Raw genomic sequence first — 20,180 nt, 5'->3', positions numbered from 1 at the left:
CTGGCGAGCTTTGGTGATATGATCGGATCCCGAGGGCTTCAATATCATTGATGGACTGACTTATTGATTGGTTTCAAATATCGTGGCATTAATAGGAGGTGATAAAAATAATAGGGGCTAAGATAGAAATCAACCACTGGGGGATGTTCTTGGGGCTATATCATATGTATTACTCTTTGCATATGCCCTTTTCTCTGCTTCAAGTATGGTGTGCATGATGTAAACTGTCCTGCAGTGGCTTTCATTGTCACCATGGGCTGAAACCTCTGAAGCTAGAAGCTAAGCAAGTCTTTCCTCTTTTCACGTTGTTTGCCAGGTATTCTCAAGTGTAGGTTCCTTGTATTCTTCCTGCACAAGTGTTTTGTTGTTTTTTGTGTGTGTGTGTGTGTGTGTGTGTGTGTGTGTGTGGGCACTTGAAAGGCAAACAAGTACATAAATTGAGAGTAAGATGGGATACATGGGTACTTGTTACATACATGAGTAGTAGTATCATGCGTATTATGGTAGTCAGGATCTTGAAGCTAAGTCATGTGGGAGGGGCTTTTAATCATATCCATGGTTGTATCACTATTTTATTTTGGAGGTGATAAGAGATTTGAACACTGTGTTACTTTAGGTTAAATACTGAGTCATATACTATGTTTTCTTGATGTGGATGCCCCTCTGTATGCTGTGAATACGTTTTACTACCATTGGTTAATAAAGAAGCTGCTTGAGCCTATGACAGTGCAGAATAGAGCAAGAAGAGAATTCTAAGCAGACAGAGGAGAAAAGAAGGTGGGGTCAGTCAGAGAGATGCATGTGGCTGCCGAAGGAGACAAATCCTGGAACCTTGTCAGTAAACCACGAACTTCATGGTAAAATATAAAATAATATAAATGGGTTAATTTAAGATGTAAGAGTTAGTTAATAAGAAGTCTAAGCTAACAGAGTAAGCAGTGTTTTAATTAATACAGTTTCTATGTCTGGGCGGCTGGGAAACAACCAAGCAGCCTCCATCTACACTTTCTAACCTTTTTGTTTTGAGACAGGGACTTAATAAGTGATCCAGGTTAGCCTTCAATTCATTTTATATCCCTGTATTAGTTTGAAAATGTGACCTTCTTGCCTTGGTAGCTGGGATTGCAGGCCTGTACTACCTTGCTTGACATGTGCTTAGATAGGGTTTCTGATGTGATGAAACACCATGAGCAAAAAGCAAGTTGGGGCGAAAACAGTTTTACTCAGTTCCATATAACAACTCATCATCAATAGCAGTGAAGTCAGAAACTAAAGAAGGGGAAGAAAGAGGCAGGAACTAATGCAAAGGCCATGGAGAAATGCTTTTTCTTAGTTTACTCAGCTTACTTTCTTATATAACCCAGAATCATCAGCCCAGGGATGACATTACCCACCATGGGCTGGGTCCTCCCCAATCAATCACTAATTAAGGTCACAGCTAGTCTTACTTTTCTCAATTGAAGTTCCCTTTTTTCATATAAAAAGGCTTGTATAAACCTATCAAGGGCAGCATGATTTTACAAACAATTTTGTACCAAACTACTGTTAAAATTTGAGTAGTCAAAAGAATTACAATGAACACAGTGAATGAGAATCCAGCAAACAATCCTTATGCATACAGACAACCTCAGCTTTAACAAAGGCACAAAGAACATAGCTTAGTGAAAAGTGTTTTTAGTGTATGGTGCTGGGAAAACTGATACCCATATGAAGAAGAATAAACTAGACCCATGTTTCTTGTCATATAAGAAAATCAGTTCAAAATGGATCAAGGTCTTAAGTGTACAAAAGGGAACTATGTCTCTTCTATGTCAAGGAAATAAAGAAGAAAAATCTGCCAAGACATTGCTGTAGATAGAGATTTTGGATTAAAACTCAAAAGCTTGAACCACAAAAGAAAAAGTAGATAAATGTGATTCTATCAAACTGAGATGTTTCTACATTCATAGCAAAGGAAACAATAGCATGAGGAGACGACCTTCAGAGTTGAAGATCATGTATGCAATTTAGTCACATAGAAGAAAAACATTCTAAATGGGTAATAGCGCAACCCTAAAATAATTCCTCCAAATAATCCAATAAAAAATGAATAAATGATACAGGAGGCGTTCTCCCCCCCCCAAAAAAAAACCACACAAATGGTAACAAGTACATTAGACGCTGCCCATTGTCCCTAATCACTACAAAAATGCAAATCAAAACCACAATGAAAACCACAAAATCCCAGAGTCACAATGACAATCAATTAAAAACTGGAAAATAACAAATGCTCAAAAGAAACATAGGAAAAACTCTCACACATTGTAGATAAAAATGTAAATTAGTACAGACACTACAGAAAACAATATAGAGATGTCTCAAAAAACCCAAACTAGCTGGGCGGTGGTGGCGCATGCCCTTAATCCCGGTACTTGGGAGGCAGAGGCAGGCGGATCTCTGTGAGTTCAAGGCCAGCCTGGTCTACAAGAGCTAGTTCCAGGACAGGCTCCAAAGCTATAGAGAAACCCTGTCTCAAAAAACCAAAAAACAAAACAAAACAAAAAACAAACAAACAAAAAACCAAACTATGACGAACATGTAACCTGGTTATCAGACTATGAATGTATCCAAGTGAAATGAAACTATGATATTAAATACATATCTTTACTCCCACAGTTATTATAGCACAATACATAGTAGCCAAGAAAAACTGCCAAATTGTCCATGGACTGATGAATGGATAAGAAATAAAGCACATATATGCAACAGGTACTATCAGCTATTGCAATACAATGAAATCATGTCTACTTACATAAAAGTTCGTAGAACTGGATAACATTGTACTAACTGAAAAAAAACTAAGCATATAAAGACAAATACTATGTGTTTTCATTCATTTGTGGAAACAAAAGTAATAATTTCAAAAAAGAGATAATCAGGTAGGAAGGAGAGAGAGAGTAAATTCTGAACATGTTGTGTGAAACAGGAAGTGATACCATGGATCTAAAGACATAGAAAGAATCCTACATTGTTCTGACTTAGTATTAGTTTAACTTTACTTAAGCAACTGGAAAAATAAAAGTAAGGGGCTATAATGGTGGCTCAGTGGTTAATAGCACCAGCTGTTCTTGCATAGGCCCTAGTCTAGATTCTCAGCACTCACAGTGGTAAGTAACTCCAATTCCAAAGGCTCCAACTCTATTTTGATCCCCGCAAAGAGCACCAAGTATGCCCTTGATGCATAAACATACATGCAGATAAAACACTAATATGCATAAAATCAAACAACTAAATCTAAGACATTTTTTAAAAGTACAAGAAAAAAATTCCCCAAGACACAGCACACGTGCATGTTATATGTGCAAGCATAGACGCATGAGCATATTTCAGGGGAAATGCATGTTTTTGATTAGCTAGATGAATGTATGCCACGAAGATGGGCTGCTTTCAGATGCTCTGTTCTGAGTATGTATGTAGAGCTAGTGAAACAATAGTGGTCACAGAAATCTCAAACAGCATTGGCACTCTGTGAGATCCTCCTCTCAGTCCCTGTCTATGTAGAAGGCTTCATGTGCCAATAGCTACAACATGGTCAATGCAGCAAGAAGGCATCACTCTCAGGCAAGCCAGTCAGTTTTGTCTGTTTGTTTCTGTTTGTTTGTTTGTTTGTTTTTGTTTTTGTTTTTTTTTTAACACAGGGTCTCACTATGTAGTCCTGAATATCCTGTAACTCACTCTGAAGACCAAACTGGTCTCAAACTCACAAAGATCTTCCTGTCTCTGTCTCCTGACGACTAGAATTAAAGCCATATGCCACCACTGTTTGGGTGGGTCAGTCAGTCTTATGACACATGGAAAATCATCCAAAATACGTAGTCATTTTCTGTTTGTGTGTTTTTACTAGAATTTGAGCACAGAGGATATTAGTCAATTTATATCTGTGACCCAGACTTTTTTCACAGCATGTATTCCTATCACCTTATATTAAAATCGAATATGGTTTATTCGCAGTTTTTTTAAAGCTAGATGAGAATTCCAGGGACCATTTTTTTTCAGAGATACCTGGATATTTTGTTAATGTAGAATCAAAAAAAAAAAATCCACTGGTCTGGTAGAGAAACAGAAAAGAGAGAATTATGGTAAATGAGGTCACTTCTCACATGGAAAAGAACCACTTAGAGAAGTGTGCCTTGAGACACTGTTTACTGAGAAAATCATTCACTCACTGTCTGCTTAAAGGGGAAGTGGTGTGGGCAGAGATGATGATGAAATTGGGTACTTTACAGTTCATAAAGGAGAAGCCAAGCAGAGCTGCAGAATGTAGATTTCTTCCTATGCTTGTGTGGTAGAGAGGACAAAGAACAGGGCTGACTTGAATATAGTGTACGAGGATGAAACTTTCAGAATGGGAGAATAGATAGCGTGGGTGGCAGAGTGTGTAGGGGGCACTGAGACAATGTTTACAGTTATCATAGTGGTAGTTTGGCTTTGCCCATTACTGTCATTGTCTTTGCCCTTGGTTCTTCATAAGATTCCTTTTCTTGATGGAGGAAAAAGCCAGAGTGAACAAAAACAACTGTGATTTATTTCAAATTATCCGAATTTTGAGACGAATGCCTGCATAAGTCTAAATAGTGGGAAATTGTAGTTAAAACTTCCCCAACACTTTCACTGTGCCTGATCAGTGTGTGCCGATGACCAGAGTGTGCCAGTGTGTAACTGAGGCATGTCCCTGTGTTTAGTTGATGATGGTGCTGTTTAGGTTATTCTAAATTAAATTATTCTTTTCCTAGTTTAAATGTCAAAATTTGAAGAATCCCTTCCCATACGGTGACACAGATGTGTGTAAGCAATTATAACCCAATGTCTCATCATGATTATGCAGCTCAAACTGTTTATTAAGATGGAAGGAAAAGCACTTCTAAAAAATACATTGTTTTAATTGCCCAGATGGGAAGTTCAAGTCCAGATAGAACAGTTTCCATGGTCCAGGGAGACAGGGGCATGCTTACCTCCACTTTTGTTGTAAAGTTCACGACACAGTTTTACAGCTACATGCTGTAGAGTTTCTATGAGTCTCCTGTTCTGCATCTGGAGGGACTGCAGCTGTCGGGATACATTCCCCAGCCTTTCATCCTTTTCAGCGATGCTGTCTTGCTGGATATTGGAGAGCTGGTAGAACTGAAAAACTAAGTCATGTGACCAAGTCAGACTGGACAGCTCATTGCCTGTTTGCATTTCCACACCGTGGGAAGGCAATAAAGCACATAGTTTAACAGCTTAAGTATGGAGAGCTCACATTGCCACATCCAATGGCATTGTATCATCTCAGGTGAATATATATTATACACCTCTGTTGAAAATATGAATCCAAAATAGTGATTCTTAATTTCAGAAGCTAAGAGCCGAATACTAAATTGTTTTAACTATTGAAGTATTTTATGCACAGCCAAACCTAAAACCAACCTAAAACTGTAAATATACTCATCTATTGACTATTTGTTATATTGAATATTGGAAAATGGCATAATCCATAGTTCATTTCATTATTACATTGGTCAGATCTCCTTTCCATATTTTTGTAGACCTGTAGTTAGTGTATGTGAGGACAAGTAATATCTTTAGTGTCACTTAGCTGAAAAGAAATTTCAACACAGATTGAACTTCAGTTTTCTAAATCTAGAGAAATCTGTCATGAATCATGAGAGCTACTTTACATTCCTAAGGAAAAAAGGTGATTACAAAATAGTGCTGTAACAAGATGATATAAATTTCAGGGTAGAAAGAAGTAATAGCATTTCTTTTTAATTTTTAAATTTAAGTTCATAAATTTAAACTTTTTTGGTTTTTTAAGAGAGGTTTTCTCATAAATTTAACTTTTGCTTCAAAGAAAATCACTATATGAACCCTAATCTGCATTGCTGTATAGCATTTGCCTGGGGTCACCTTCAGCAGTTAAGGAAGGGGTTATGTATTCTTACTGAGTAGATCTAGGAACACACTGTTGCTGCTTTGAAATGGAAGGTTTTTTCCTTGTTTGATTTTCACGCATCTCCCACCCCCAAGATAACTGTATCACTTTCCAACCTTTCTGACAACTATAGAGACCCAGTTCTTCTCTGCTCCTGTGTAGAGGATGGATGTGCACAGAAACCACTTTTCCTGTACCAGTCCACTGCACCAGGTGTCCTCACAGCAGCCGCCAGAGCTGCGCCACTGGAGCAGGGGGTAAAGAGATCAACAGTGCATGCTCTCCAAAGCGGTTATTTACATACGGACATGTAAACGGATACAATATTTGTCCCCCACAACACGTTTTCTTCGAACTTAAAAATGCTTGCTGTATTTCCATACTTCAACTCCTAGTCATTTAAACAATTGTCTTTAGAAAGAGGATAAAGCTCCAGAATTAGGGTTTTAAGAAACTCAAAGAAAGAGATTCTCCTCCTGGACAAACCAAGAAACCAGGAACCTCCCCCAGGGTAAAGTACAGACTTACACACAAGGCCCAGGGCTGCCAGGCCAACGAGTAGCACCAAACACAAGGTCAGCAGAGTCAGGGCCACTGGGCGCCAAACTGAAGAGGGAGTCTCATTCTCTGCAGGGAACAAAAAGAAACTAAGGGTGGCCTTTAATTTCTCTTGGATTAAAGTCAGTCGCCCTGAGTCACAAAGTTGGAGAGCCTTCTAGATGCAAAATGAAGGCAGTCAGGACTTTACCCCCTGTCCTTAGAAACCTGGCCACAAACCCACTTAGGCCTCACTTTTACATCTAGTTCATTCAAAGGCCCCACCACTTCTGATCTCTCCCTGAGGCCTGCTGCACAGTCATTATGTATTATCATGACATGTAAATGGTTGTCTTTAGAACCTTATAACTTGTCAAAACTCTGACTGTAGAGGCCAGGTGTGGTGGCACACACCTTTAATCCCAGGAGGCAGGAAGTTCTTTATGAATTGGAGGCCAGCCTGACCTACATAGCAAATTCCAGCCCTGCCAGGGTTACATTGTGAGAGCCTGACTCAAAAACAAACAAATAAACAACAACAAAAAGACAAAAAGGAAAATGTGAGTGTAAAGATTATTACATGTGCCTGACATGAGTCTGGGCATGGAGGTGCACACCTATAATCCCAGCAGTGTAGGTAGAGGTAGGGGGAAAAGGAATTCATTAGAGTTAGAGATCAATTAGTGTTCCCAAAAACAACAAAAATACCTCAAAACCCAGGAACCCCAAATCTTACCAAGGAGCAACTTTTTACAGCATCAAAAAAAAAAATCATGTAATTAATTTGTTCTCAATTTTGTAAAATATGCCCTATCCCCAGTGCTCCACCTATGGTTCTTTAGGGGGAACAATGACATTCTCATGGTCAGAAATTATGGTTTGTTGTTTCTTTTTGGTGTTTTTTTCCATAAGAATCCTAATTTGTAAGAATGTTACATATTCATTTACCAGCCTTCCATCTTCCCCAAACTAAGTTATAAAGGAACACAACCATCATTTCTCATAGATGAATGTAGCTATTTCCAAGTTCATACCAGTCAAATAATGAACAAAACCAGAAAAGGAAACACTAGGGACTACCAGTATCCTCTTCTTGACTTTGTTTCCATGGGTTTGACCTGTCACAGTAGAGTAGCCACTGTATCCCCAGGAGACCTTTCACCTGGTGAGGTCAAATATTTGGGTTATGACCAAAGGCAGCTGACAGATTTGAACTCTCCTCCAGTGCATATAACATCTGGGCTTTGTGACTAGAACAGAACAAAACCAGAGTAAATCCAGAAAACTCTATGCCATCTATGTTCAATCTAATTAAGAATTCAAGTCAGGTTCTAAAACAGGACACAAACATATACAAGTTCATGTCTGACACACTGGAAACCCAGTCACACTGGCCTGCTGTGCACCACGCCCCCGTGTCTGCCTTAGGTGCACTTTTACCCTGTTACCGAGCTTCGGGCAAGGGGGCTGGAGGTTAAAATACACAGACACACACCGACAGAGAGACAGTGACACGGATCATCCTTGAATTCCTCAAGAATGCCCCCTTTATTGTGTTCAGATTATATAGAGATAGCCACACCCCAGCCAAGCCCACCAGAAACCACTCTGCTGCCATCAGGAACTCCTGAAGGTCTCGTGCTCAGAGCAGCTGTAGGCACTCAGATCAGAGGAAAACAAGTTGTTAACAAGAAATTCAGGATCTGGGGTCTCACTGCTCCCAACACTTGCCAGGGAGTTAGGCATGCCATCTTCACTGTCCCTCCTGTCCTCCAACTCCAACTTCCAATCTTATCCCCAACTCTATAGCAGATCACTGACTATGGCCCTTCCTTCCTTGGCCTTCTCATATTGACCCTCACACATTGATAGTGGGAAACTTTATTTATCTCACACTCACTAAAAATACACAGGTCATCCAGATAAAACTAAATAACCAAAAAAAAAATGCTGATGATTAATGACATCATAAACAAAATGAATTTAACAGATATTACAGAAACTTGCACCCAAACACACAGAGACATGCAAATATACCTCCTTCTCTGTAGTGTAGCTCATGGAATTTTATTCCAAAGTTTACCATATACTAAGACACAAATCAAGTCTCAACAGACACAAGAAAGTTGAAATAACACCCTGTATCCTATCTGACTATTAAAGCTAGATAGTAATAACAACAGAAACAACACAAAGCTTACAAACTCATGGAAACTGAACAATTCACTACTGAATGAAAAATTAACCAAGACAGAATTTAAAAAGAAATTAAATCATTTTAGAACTGAATGAAAATGAAAACACAACATACCCAAACTTATGGGAAATAATGAATGGTTGGTTCTAAGAGGCAAGCTCATAGCACTAAGTGGCCACATAAAAAAAATTGGAGAGATCTTATATTAGTGATTTAGTGATATGCTTAAAAGCTCTAGAACAACAAAAAAGGAATAACACTCAAAAGGAACAGACAACAAGAAACAATAAAATTCATGGATAAAAATCAACAAAATAGAAATAAGAAACTTTTTTTAAAAAAATCAATAAAACAGAGTTGGTTCTTTGAGGAAATCAATAAGATTGATAAACATTTATCTAAATTAATTAGAGGTGATGGATCAAGATTCAAAATAACAAAATTAGAAACAATATAAGGACATAACAACAGATACCAAGGAAATCCAGAGAATCATAAAGAAATACTTTAGCAACCCCTACATCACCAAGTTGGAATAATCTAAAAGAAATGATTGATTTTTCTTGATGTACATGACCTATCAGAGTAAATCAACATCAGATATGCAATGTAAACAGATTTATAACCTCTAGTCAAATATAACCAGTCATTAAAAGACTCTCAGCCAAAAAAAAGATGATCCCAGACTGTTTAGCATAGACTTTCACCGAATATCAAAGAAAATCTAACTACGATATTCCTCAACTTATTCTACAAAATAAAAACAGAGGGGACAGTAGCCAATTCCTTTTACAAGGTTATAGTTGCCCTGATATCTAAACCACACAAAGACTCAACAAAGAAAGAAAATTACAGAACAGTGGTCCTGATGAAAATAACTGCAAAGTTTCTCAATTAAATATTTAAAAACTGAAACCAAGAACACATTAAAAAGATCATCTACCATGATCAAGTAGGCTTCATCATAGAGATACAGGGATGGTTCAATATACATAAATCAAGAAATGTTATCTAACATATGAAAGACAAAAACCACAAAGTCATCTCATTAGATGCAGAAAAGGCCTGTGACAAAAATCCAACACTCCTTTATGGTAAAAGTCCTGGAGATAATGGGGAAGGGATGTAAGAAATAAAACTCAAACTAAGATGTGATTTATAGCAAATCCACAGTCAACATCAACCTAAGTGAAGAAAGCCCAAAGCACTTCCACTAAAATCGGAAACAAGACAAGGTTGTACACTCTCTCCATATCTGTACAGTATAGTACTTGAAATTCTTAGCTAGAGCAATAAGACAACTAAAAGAGGTCAAGTGGGCATAATTAGGAAGGAAAGAAGTCAATGTCAATATAACTTTATTCATCAATGATGTGATAGTAGACATACGTGACCCTAAAATTTCCTCCAGCAAACTCCTACAGCTGATAAACACTTTCAGAAAAGTAACAGTCTGAAAAATTGATGTATAAACCCAGTAGCCTTCCTATATACAAAAGAAAAAGAGATGGAGGAAGAAATCAGGGAAACAATACCTTTCACAATAGCCTCAAAAAATAAGATATTGGTATAGTTCTAACCAGGAAAGTAAAAGACTTGTACAATAAAAACTTTAAAACACTGAAGAAAGAAATTGAGAAAGGCATCAGAAGAAGGAAAGATCTCCCATTCCCTTGGATTCATGGGATTACTAGATTTTAAATTTTACTATAGAGATATAGGAGTAGAAACAACATGGTATTGGCACAAAAAATACAGATCAATGGAATCAAGTTGAAGACAAAGGCATAAATCGATACACCTATGGACACTTGAATTTTATAAAGCCAGAAATAAACACAAGAAAAGAAGATGGCATCTTCAACAAATGGTACTAGTCAAATTGGACAAGTGCATGTAGAAGAATCCAAATAGAACCGTACTCATCACACTGCACAAAAATCCACTCCACTCCAAGTGCATTAAAGAGCTCAACATAAGGCCATATACACTAAGTCTGATAGAAGAGAAAATAAGGAATAATCTTTAACTCAATGGCACAAGAAAAGACTTTTTTAAAGAGAACACCATTATTGTAGGCATTAAGATCAACAATTAATAATCAGGACTGTATTAAATTTCATACTTCTGCATGGCAAAAAAAACCACCATTATTCAAAATGGCACACTACAGAATAGGAAAAGATTTTTACCAACTACATGCCCATAGAGTGATAATATCCAAATTATATAAAGAACTAAAAAACACAGGCATCAAGAAAAATAATCCAGTTAAAAAGTAGGATACAGAGCTAAACATAATATTCTCAAAAAAAAAGAATTTACAAGTGACTGAGAAGCACTTAAGAAAGTATTCAACATCTTTAGTCATTAGCAAAGCATAAATCAAAACTGCTTTGAAATTTCTTCATCCACCACTCAGTCAGAATGGCCAAGATTAATAAAACAAATAACAGCTCATGATGGCCAGCATGTGGGGTAAGGAGAATGCTTATTCATTGCTTGTAGGAGTGTAACCTTATACAGTCTTTATAAAATCAGTGTGTCAGTTCCTCAGGAATTTGAGAATAGATATACCTCAAGATTCAGCTATACCACTCTTGAGCACATACCCAAAGAAAGCTTAATCTCACCACAGAGGTACTTGTTCAACCATGTTCATTGCTGCTTCATCCATAATAGCCAGAAATTGGAAACAACCAAGATGTCTATCATTGGATAAATGGATAAAGAAAATGTGGTATAATTAACAATGGAATATTACTCAGCTTAAAAAATGAAATGAAATTTGCAAATAAATGGACAGGTCTAGGGAGAAAATTATTCTGATTGGGTAACATGTACTTAGAAAGAAAATGTGGTATATATTTATTTGCATGTTGTATTAGATAAGAAAGCTACAATCCATATAACCACAGAAGTTTGATATAGACTAAGTAGGTGGGAGGAATGAATATCCCTAGCAAGGAGAAATGAAATTAATAGTTAGAAATAGACAAGATGGGGGGACTAGAACAGAAGGGTTAAATGTGGATGGAGTGGGAAGAGGGGCCAAAGGACACAACACAGTGAGGGACAGCTATAAGAGTTGAGGGATAATATGGAAATTTAATAGACTGAAAGCTTCCTAAAATATATACACATATGAAAAAAATCTAAATAAAATCGCCAACTAATTGGGGAAATGCAGCTCCAATTGGAAATCTCTAGTCACCAAATGAAGCTGCTAGTACCAGGAATGCGTTTTATCTGATAGAATTATTGACCCAATAAATAACCCCAAACAATCCAGGCTATTGGTTGCTCCCCACAAACTGATGGTAAGGCCATATTGCTGAAGATAATGCCTACACAACTCTGTTGAACGTAGACAGTTTGGGAAAAAAGTCCTATCTAAAGCCTTCTCCCATATTGACTAGTGCTTATGGTACTGGAATATACTCTACACTCTACAAAAGGAGAAAGGTAAACACCAATAGCCCAGCTATAAACCATTTGATCTACAATGATGACATTTCTGCAAGGTTCACTAGTGCAATAGTGGCACAAAGCTATGGCAGTAATCAACCAATATCTGATTGGATTTCAGGCCTAATTCATGTGATAGAACCCATCCCCAATAACGCTCAGATGGCTAAGAAACTGAGACAAGATCTATCAGAGATCTAGGGGAAAACTAAATATTACTATTCTGCTAAAGGAACACAGCAATAAAATGACTTCTAATGACGTTCTGCTATACTCATAGATCTGTGACTTCCTCAGCTGTCATCAGAAAAGCTTCCTCCTGCAACAGATAGGAACAGATACAGAGATCCACAGCCAGTGTGCAAAGGATGGAACACCTTGGAACACTCAGTCCTAAATGGGATGGCTCCATCAAATCCCTCCTTTCAGGGTTCAGCGAACCTTGCAGAAGAGGAGGCAGAAGGAATATAAGAGCCATAAGGAATGGAGGACACCAAGAAAATAAGGAATTGTAAACACAGCTAAACCAATGCACATATGAACTAAAGACTATGGCAGCAGACACAGGACATGTGTGGGTCTGCACCAAATGGGATTCCAGCACTGAGATGAGAAGTGCATACATGTCCCCATCCTTACTGTCAGTGACCATGTCAGAGCAGCTGCAGTCAGCAATAGAACTTATGGAGTTCACTTCACCAGATAGCAAAGCTGTGACTGGTACATTCAGGAGAGGCAAAGCTCTGGGAGGATTGTTTCCAAAATTCCCCTTGCTTCTGCTGTGCTTCCTCCTGCTTAATGCTATCACGTGTCTGCTGTATTTGGCATGGTAATCCCTTTCATTACAATGTGAAAGGCTCCATGTATCTAGTAGAGTGTGATTATTTCAGGAGAAAATCCCACTCTTCCCTGGGCAATTTGCCTGCAAGATCATAATGAAGACGAATGAGCAATGATGCTTAGTTGAATCAATGATTTAATTGAACTTTCTGAGTCACCCTAAAAGATACAGGTGGCTAAGGCAATGATTAGGGAAATGGTTTAGGTTATTTTGTCAATTGTTCCAATAAGAGATACAAATAAGGCAAAAATAGGCTAGAAGTCACCTTCCCCTTTGTTAGATGTGAGGTTGGCAGAAGATGGAAAATAAGAAGGAAGTTTCATGTATTATAGGCCCATGACTCCTGCCTGTGGAAAAACAGGCTCATGATCAAAGAAAACAATTACATCCCTATATCCAAGGTTAGGCCTGAGTTCCTTGATCATGTAGTTTACAAAATTAATCACAGGTTTAGGTATGCACCTCGAAAAAACAAAGTTGTGGAAGGAAATTAAATGATTATTGTGTGTAGATGGCCAACACAAAACAAGCTCAACAGCCACTTTGGGGGTTCTTTGTCTAATAAAATTTAGTCAGGATATTTATTTTATTTCTTCTTGTTGTTTTTGTGCTTCTGGTTCTTCATTTCTTGTTGTTCTTCTTCTTTCTCTCCTTTTCCTACTCCTTTTTCCTCATCATTTTCCTCATCTTCTTATTTAGCTTACAGGTCCTTTGCATATACATTACAGCTTCCAGTTCTGTGTTTTTATGGGATTCCTATGTGAGTGAATGTATGTGTCTATGTGTCTATATGTGTTTCCTGTGCTCTTTGTTTGGAGCCTTTTCTTATGTTTGTTTTCTCCTATTCCAATTTGTTTGTTTGGGGTTTTATTTTATTTTATCATTATTACTTAGATGACTGTTTTCTAATGAGAGACAGAGAGGGTTTGGATTCATATGGGGGGAGGGAGGATTTAAAAGGAATTGGAAGAGGGAAAACTGTAATCAATATGTTGTATGAGAAAAATCTATTTTTTTCTTTTTTTCTTGTTTTTGTTTTTTCAAAACAAGGTTTCTCTTTATAACAGCCTGAGCTGTTTTGGAACTTGCTTTGCAAGAAGACTGGCCTCAAACTAGTGAAGATCTGCCTGCCTCTGCCTCCCCAAGTGCTGGGATTTAAAGACATGTAACACCATGCCCTGCCAAAATCTATTTTCAATAAAATTAAAATAGGAAGAAAGAATTACTTCCTTCTAGAGATATCCTCTGTAGTATATATTCTAGGCACAAAGTGAAGCAGTAAAGATAGCATGGACATTGAAAATATGATGCCCATCCTCCTATATTTAGGAAATAAGTCAAAATTCAGAGAGAAGCCTTGTGGGTGTATTTTGCTTTATATTTTAAAATGTGACTTATATTTCTTAATAATCATATCAATAGATAGCTCAAATTCTATTTAGAAGAAATTTAAAGTACTTTTCATAGATTATAATACTTTCATTATGATTTAACCTGATTTAATGACTTCTAGAAGCTTTACTGCAATTAGGACAAAATCCCAGAATACACTCCTTCTTAGTCAGTTCCTACCCTGCTCTTGTTTTCCAGTGCCCTGCTCTTGCAATAATGCTCTACTCATAGAACCCTTCTGTTGTGTTCTTGCAACCCTTAGACTATCTCTACCTCAGTTCCCTGTGTTTGCCCTGCTTCTGCTTCTGCAACCAAGCCTCCACGATGGAATGGCAATGAACTTGCCAGTTTCCCTTTTTTCTGGATGTTGCTTTCCTCTCTGGCAGTTTTTCTTCTTGATGTAAGTCTAAAGCTTCTGAATTCTCCCCCAAATTTTCCCAACAATGCTGAAAACCATCTCTCTAGGGACAACTTCCTCCTTAAAAGATATTTTACACAAAAATAAACTGCCTGGGAGGTGCTTAATTTGGGTTTGGCTTTCTTGTAGTTTGGGTTTTGGAGGAGAATTCCTATGCTGTCTTGTGTGGTGTGTTTAGAAAGAAGTGCGGATAGGTCAAAGAATGACATAAACATCCCAGGAATGCTGAGAACACCATCTTCCTGAGTCGCCTAATATTGTTATGCTATAAAAGTCTAGAGTGCCATTGTCAAGTGTTGAATACAAAGCCTTTTGTTGCTCCATGAAACTTGGCAGATGAAGAGTATTGCCACACTTGTTTAGTTATTCTTCATCCGGCAGCAGAGGAAGCCTCTACACTCCCACAAATCAAGAGCACACAGGAAAAGAAACAGACATCACTTAATAAAGGCCATAGGTAGACCCTTCCCCCAAAGGACAAGGCATCTTAGAAGCTGGAAAAGAAACAGAATTTAACTTCAGCAGTTTGTGGAAGGCCATACTGGATATTTGTAGCAGCGCTAGGATGAGTTCATTACGCTTAGCCCTGTACTTCGTGCATTCCTGGTGAAATAGGAATCCAAGAGAAACATGTTTACTGATGTGCACAATATTTTAAAGACTGCTTTCTGAGCCTTTCACACCACTACACTCTTGACAGATTTCAAGAATGGAGCATTTCTAGCCCATCTCTGCCTTCGGGATCTATTTTTAGATTTAAATGTTGTCTTTTCTGGAACGCCTTTTTTTTCTTAGTTATCACCCACTGTACACAGTGACCTCTCCATGAATTTGTGTGTGTGAAGTAACACCAGAGAGACAATTAAATTAACTTTTAGATCTTTTAGATTGACTTTCACCTCTCTGCATGCAAGCATGTAAATGATGCTAACCTTCCTATTGTTTACAAAGGAGAGCAGATGGTTGACCTGGGTATTCTTGCCACATGGGATGACTAGGCAGGAATCAGGCTGAAGAATTTACATCTAATAACACAATATTTCAGGATATCAATGAGTTTCTAATCTGTAGTGAAATGCACTTGCATTCTTAAGTAAGCTATGAGTAAGGTCATTTTATAACCTAATAAAGTTATTCGATTACTGCAATATAGTTTAAATATAAAATCACCAAGCCAGGCATGATGGTACATGTCTCTAATCTCAGTACTTGGAAAATTGGGGCGAAAGGATTGCTGTAATTTGGCAGCCCTCAGAGGCCACATGGTGAGCTAAGGGTCAGCCTTGGATACTTAGCAAAATCCTGTCTCAATAAAAAAGCAAACAAACAAAAACTACTGATGGCTGCTAAAATTCTTAAATCACCAAGATAAATGTCTTACATGAATCTTCTCATCTATTTTCAAGAACACTTTCTAGAATAGAGATTATTATTCTGTTTTGCAGGTGGGCAACATTTTGCTCTGGGGAATGTTCGCTGACCTAGAGAGAAAAGCAGAGCCACTGTTAATAATAGTGACTGCATTGTATATACTGTTGTATTTCATTGAAGCTGCCCCAAGTTATTCAAGTGTATAACTGCACCTAATCCTTATTTAGATAGGAATATGGTTGTCCAGTACTTTCTTTCTTCCTAAGTATGTGCAGAGAGAAACAATGGAGCCTGAAGTGCAATCCACTGAATACTGTCAATCATAACCCTTCTCTTAACTTCTTACATTAATATTTCACCTTTTCTGTAAATTTGATTTGGAATTATAAAAGGCTCCAGTGTCTGAGTGTTTGTAACTTCTCATTTATTCATTCAGATTGTCTGTTGGGATTATAAAGCATTCTTCTCCATTCTTCCAAAAAGATTAATTTCATAAAATACAAGGGATAAAATTATTTTTTCTTTACAGAAAAAATGTTTTCCCCAAATCATTTTAGAACAAAATGTATTAGCAAGCACTCCACACTATTGGTTCTATTTTTAAACCTTTGTTCCTTTCTCAAATTCTCGGCATCCATTTCTTCTTCTGAGGATTTCCAATCTTCAGTTGAATAATCCCTTATAACCCTTAGTAACAAGTTTTGTCATGACTCTCAATTTATGCTGAACTAATCCTAATACAAAATTAGTGCCATATTTTTTCCTCCAAGTTCTTATTTGTCTTAATTTTGCCTGCATTTTGTACCAGGCTAGTTGTTCCTTTATAATGTCACCTCCACACTGTCGTCCACGAGTGGAAAAGTCACCCAATGTTCCAGTTGGCTCTTCTGGCAAATCCAGGCTGAGCCTTGTAGATCTGGGGAAACTGACACCTTCTCTTAGGATGCACAGAGCAATCACCTGCTTAGTACTGAGTTCCTTATGCGGTCTCCAACATGTCTTCAATAACACTAAGTACTTTTCTTATAACTGCCGAATTTGATTATTTTGTGGTTTCAATTACCTCATAAAAACATAAATAGAACCTCCCCAGTGTCTACCATGGAGTTTCATATTTAGTGAGTATGCCTAAAAGATGTGTGAGACCATGGAGTTGTGACTTGTGCCTTATTGCTTCAATGCAGATATGTAAAAATGAAACTAAAAAGCTGAAAAATACTACAACAATATTGCAATAATAAGAGTAGAGCAAAACAGAACTCAAATTGATTTTTAAATGTGCTTTTCTAAGTATCATTAATTGAGGGTTTGTTTTTTATCCTTTTGGTAGGATAGCATTCCTACTTCAGTGGGAGTCTTGATCCTTCTATGAGATCATTCCCTTATTTTTGATATTGTTCAGGTGGATTGGCCATCCTAGGCTTCTTTTCTGTTTACAGTGTCATTAGAATGTCTCCCACCTTAGAAATTAAATTAAAAATGTCATATTCAATCTTGTGGCACCTTGCAATAACATTATATTTTCTTCAAAGAAAAGAAAGAAATGAAATGGGAAAATCATAGATATTTTCATTTCATCATCAGCCTGTTTTTTACACATTGCTATGAAATAATCAATAGCCTGACCAGTGTGGTGGCACACAGAAATGATTCCTGCTCCTAAGAGGCTGAGATAGGAAGCATTTGAGTTGAGGATCATTCTCAGCTGTGTAGAGAGTATCAATCTCAAAAAAATGATGATTATGATGTTAAATAAACTCCTATTTTTCTCCTGATTGTTGATATAACAAACTGTGCTTAGTCTCCTCTTAAATGACATGCAGTGTTTATTATTTTTAGCATTCCATTATTGCTTGACATTGACTTCTCCACTACTGTGAGTTTATTCTCCCTGTGTTCCAATGCTTCTTTCTGTCAGTCCTTTTTCCAAGGTCTCTACTACTACTTCCTAGTAGCCCCCCATTGGCCTTCTTGTTCTCCAGGCCCTGTGGCTGATACTCCCTGGCTTCTCTCCTCGCCAGTCCATTTTGTTTTCTAGATTTATGGCTTAATATTTCCTCCCTTGGTGATCTGATTCGCTCATATCAATTTTAATTTCTATTCATATAACTTAAACGATTTAGTCATTTTCATGCTCCTGATAATGACTAATATATATTTAATAATGACTACATATATATTTAGCCCAAAAGTTTTAGCCTGAACCCACATTGTTCAAATATATGTGTATTCACCCAATTTCAAATACATTTCACCTTGCAGACCCTTGAACTCAGGTTGAATTTGTCATCCTTCGGTTCTTACTGCAGTTTTTATTGCAGGTTGTGACAGCACCTCCCACACCACACCTGGCAGTACTCAATCAACCTTTGACTGACTTCTTTTTCCTGGCTCCTCACAGGCAACCAAAATCATTCCTTGAAGCTCCTCCCCTCAGTGTCTATCCAATTGCCCTCTCCCCCTCCTTCCTACTTTCTTCCTTAGTTGAAGATTTTTACCTCTACCAGGAGTACTGATAAAACAGACTTTGTTTCATTCAGGTCCACGAATTCTCCTTTCGCCCATCCTCAGCATAGCCTAGAGATACTTCTAAGAACACACCATTTGTCTCTCTGTGTCTTTCTCTCCCCCACTGATTTCATTTTAACTACAGAACAGAACTAAAACACTTCAGATGGCCTAAAAGACCCTTCTTAGCTCTCCAGATCTGCTCCCCATAGCCACCCCTCAGCTCTGCAACTCAGTTATACTGACGACACACAGTTCTCTGAAAACAAAGCATTCATTAAAGTCCTCCTCATTTTCATTTCATAAGTCTCTCTCTGTAGAGCATCCTCAAGTTTGAACACTCCCACTCCTCCTTCTTTATACTACAGAAAATCCTAAGATCAACTCAATCCAACGACCACTCTCTCTAGATCTTTCAGGGTCTCTTTTAGCTCCCTAGACATAAATGACTAGGCTTTCATGTGTCTCATGCAAACATTCCAAGATAGTATGTTGTATATAAGGCTGAGTTAAGAGCCAGATTCCCTCATGGCTCATAGCTGAGCATCTATCATATTATGTACTGTGTGGCTGGCCTTTGAATTTGTGGAAACTGTGTGAGCAATTATTTCTTTTATCTTGACTTTCTGTCTTCTTAACTGTTTGGTATTTTTAGACAAGCATGACTGTTATATGAGTAACATTAAAATCTCAAAATTACCTGAGTGTTTATTCCTATTAGTTCAAATGAAACAGTTTCAAAAAATGCCTGCTCATATTTTGCCACAGCATTATATTGAATCTGAAATTGCCATAAAAAAGAAATATGATTTCTACTGCTGTTTCTATAGCAGAGGTTTATCAAATATGTTTTCCTAAGAAAGTTTTTGTGGCATTCCTCTAAATATTTGCATATCGCAAGATGAAATCAACATATCACACAGGAAGGCTCTTCCAGATGTTTGACTCTGAGTCATTTCCTTGCAACCTTCTCTCCCACTGTTTCAATTTCTGCTTCTTTCAAAGAGGCTGCCAAATGTTTTACCCAGTGTTTCATCTTGCCCCACCTCTGTCTCCACCCTTTAATCTCGAGGTACTGATTTGTACACACTGTTCCTGCTTATGCAGGTCATTAGTCCATCTCTAGGCTAAGATGAAAAACAAAATCTCACATGGTCCTCTTGAGACCATGGCCCTGTGAATTAATTGTTCATGAGACAGTTTGGAGGAAGGCCTTTCCAGCCCTGCCTGAAGCGTCACCCACATCCTACAGCATCTCTCCTCCCTCCTGTAACCACTAAGCTCCTAGTCAAGGAAGCTGGAAATCCCCAATATCCTTTAAGCAGCTCTTTGTGTAGTTTAGTAGGAAATCAAGAAACCATACAAGTAGGCACCAGGAGGACAATCTTTTATAAAAAAGGATTATTTTATGTACATTTGTATGAAATGACTTTATGGAGGAAAAGGAGGGACTCTGAAAGTCATTTGATAAAAGAGAGAGCAGTACAAAAATGTGTCC

General features: G+C 37.7%; 1 protein-coding gene across 2 annotated transcripts in view; it reads right to left on the bottom strand.

The window, feature by feature from the left end:
- Clec1a (C-type lectin domain family 1 member A) overlaps positions 1-20,180 on the bottom strand; it is a 28,335-nt gene that overhangs the window by 6,352 nt on the left and 1,803 nt on the right. For both annotated transcript variants that reach the window (XM_038318213.1, XM_038318214.1), the window contains exons 2-3: positions 6,479-6,577; positions 4,992-5,168 (exon numbers count right to left, since the gene is read on the bottom strand). In XM_038318213.1, the coding sequence (XP_038174141.1) occupies positions 4,992-5,168; positions 6,479-6,577 (276 nt within the window). The remainder of the gene's footprint in view (positions 1-4,991; positions 5,169-6,478; positions 6,578-20,180) is intronic.

Source organism: Arvicola amphibius, chromosome 2, assembly GCF_903992535.2.
Source record: "Arvicola amphibius chromosome 2, mArvAmp1.2, whole genome shotgun sequence".
In the NCBI taxonomy this organism is placed as follows: Eukaryota; Metazoa; Chordata; class Mammalia; order Rodentia; family Cricetidae; genus Arvicola; species Arvicola amphibius.
The sequence above is the reverse complement of the archived record's forward strand: the minus strand, read 5'-3'. Positions and strand labels throughout refer to the sequence as shown.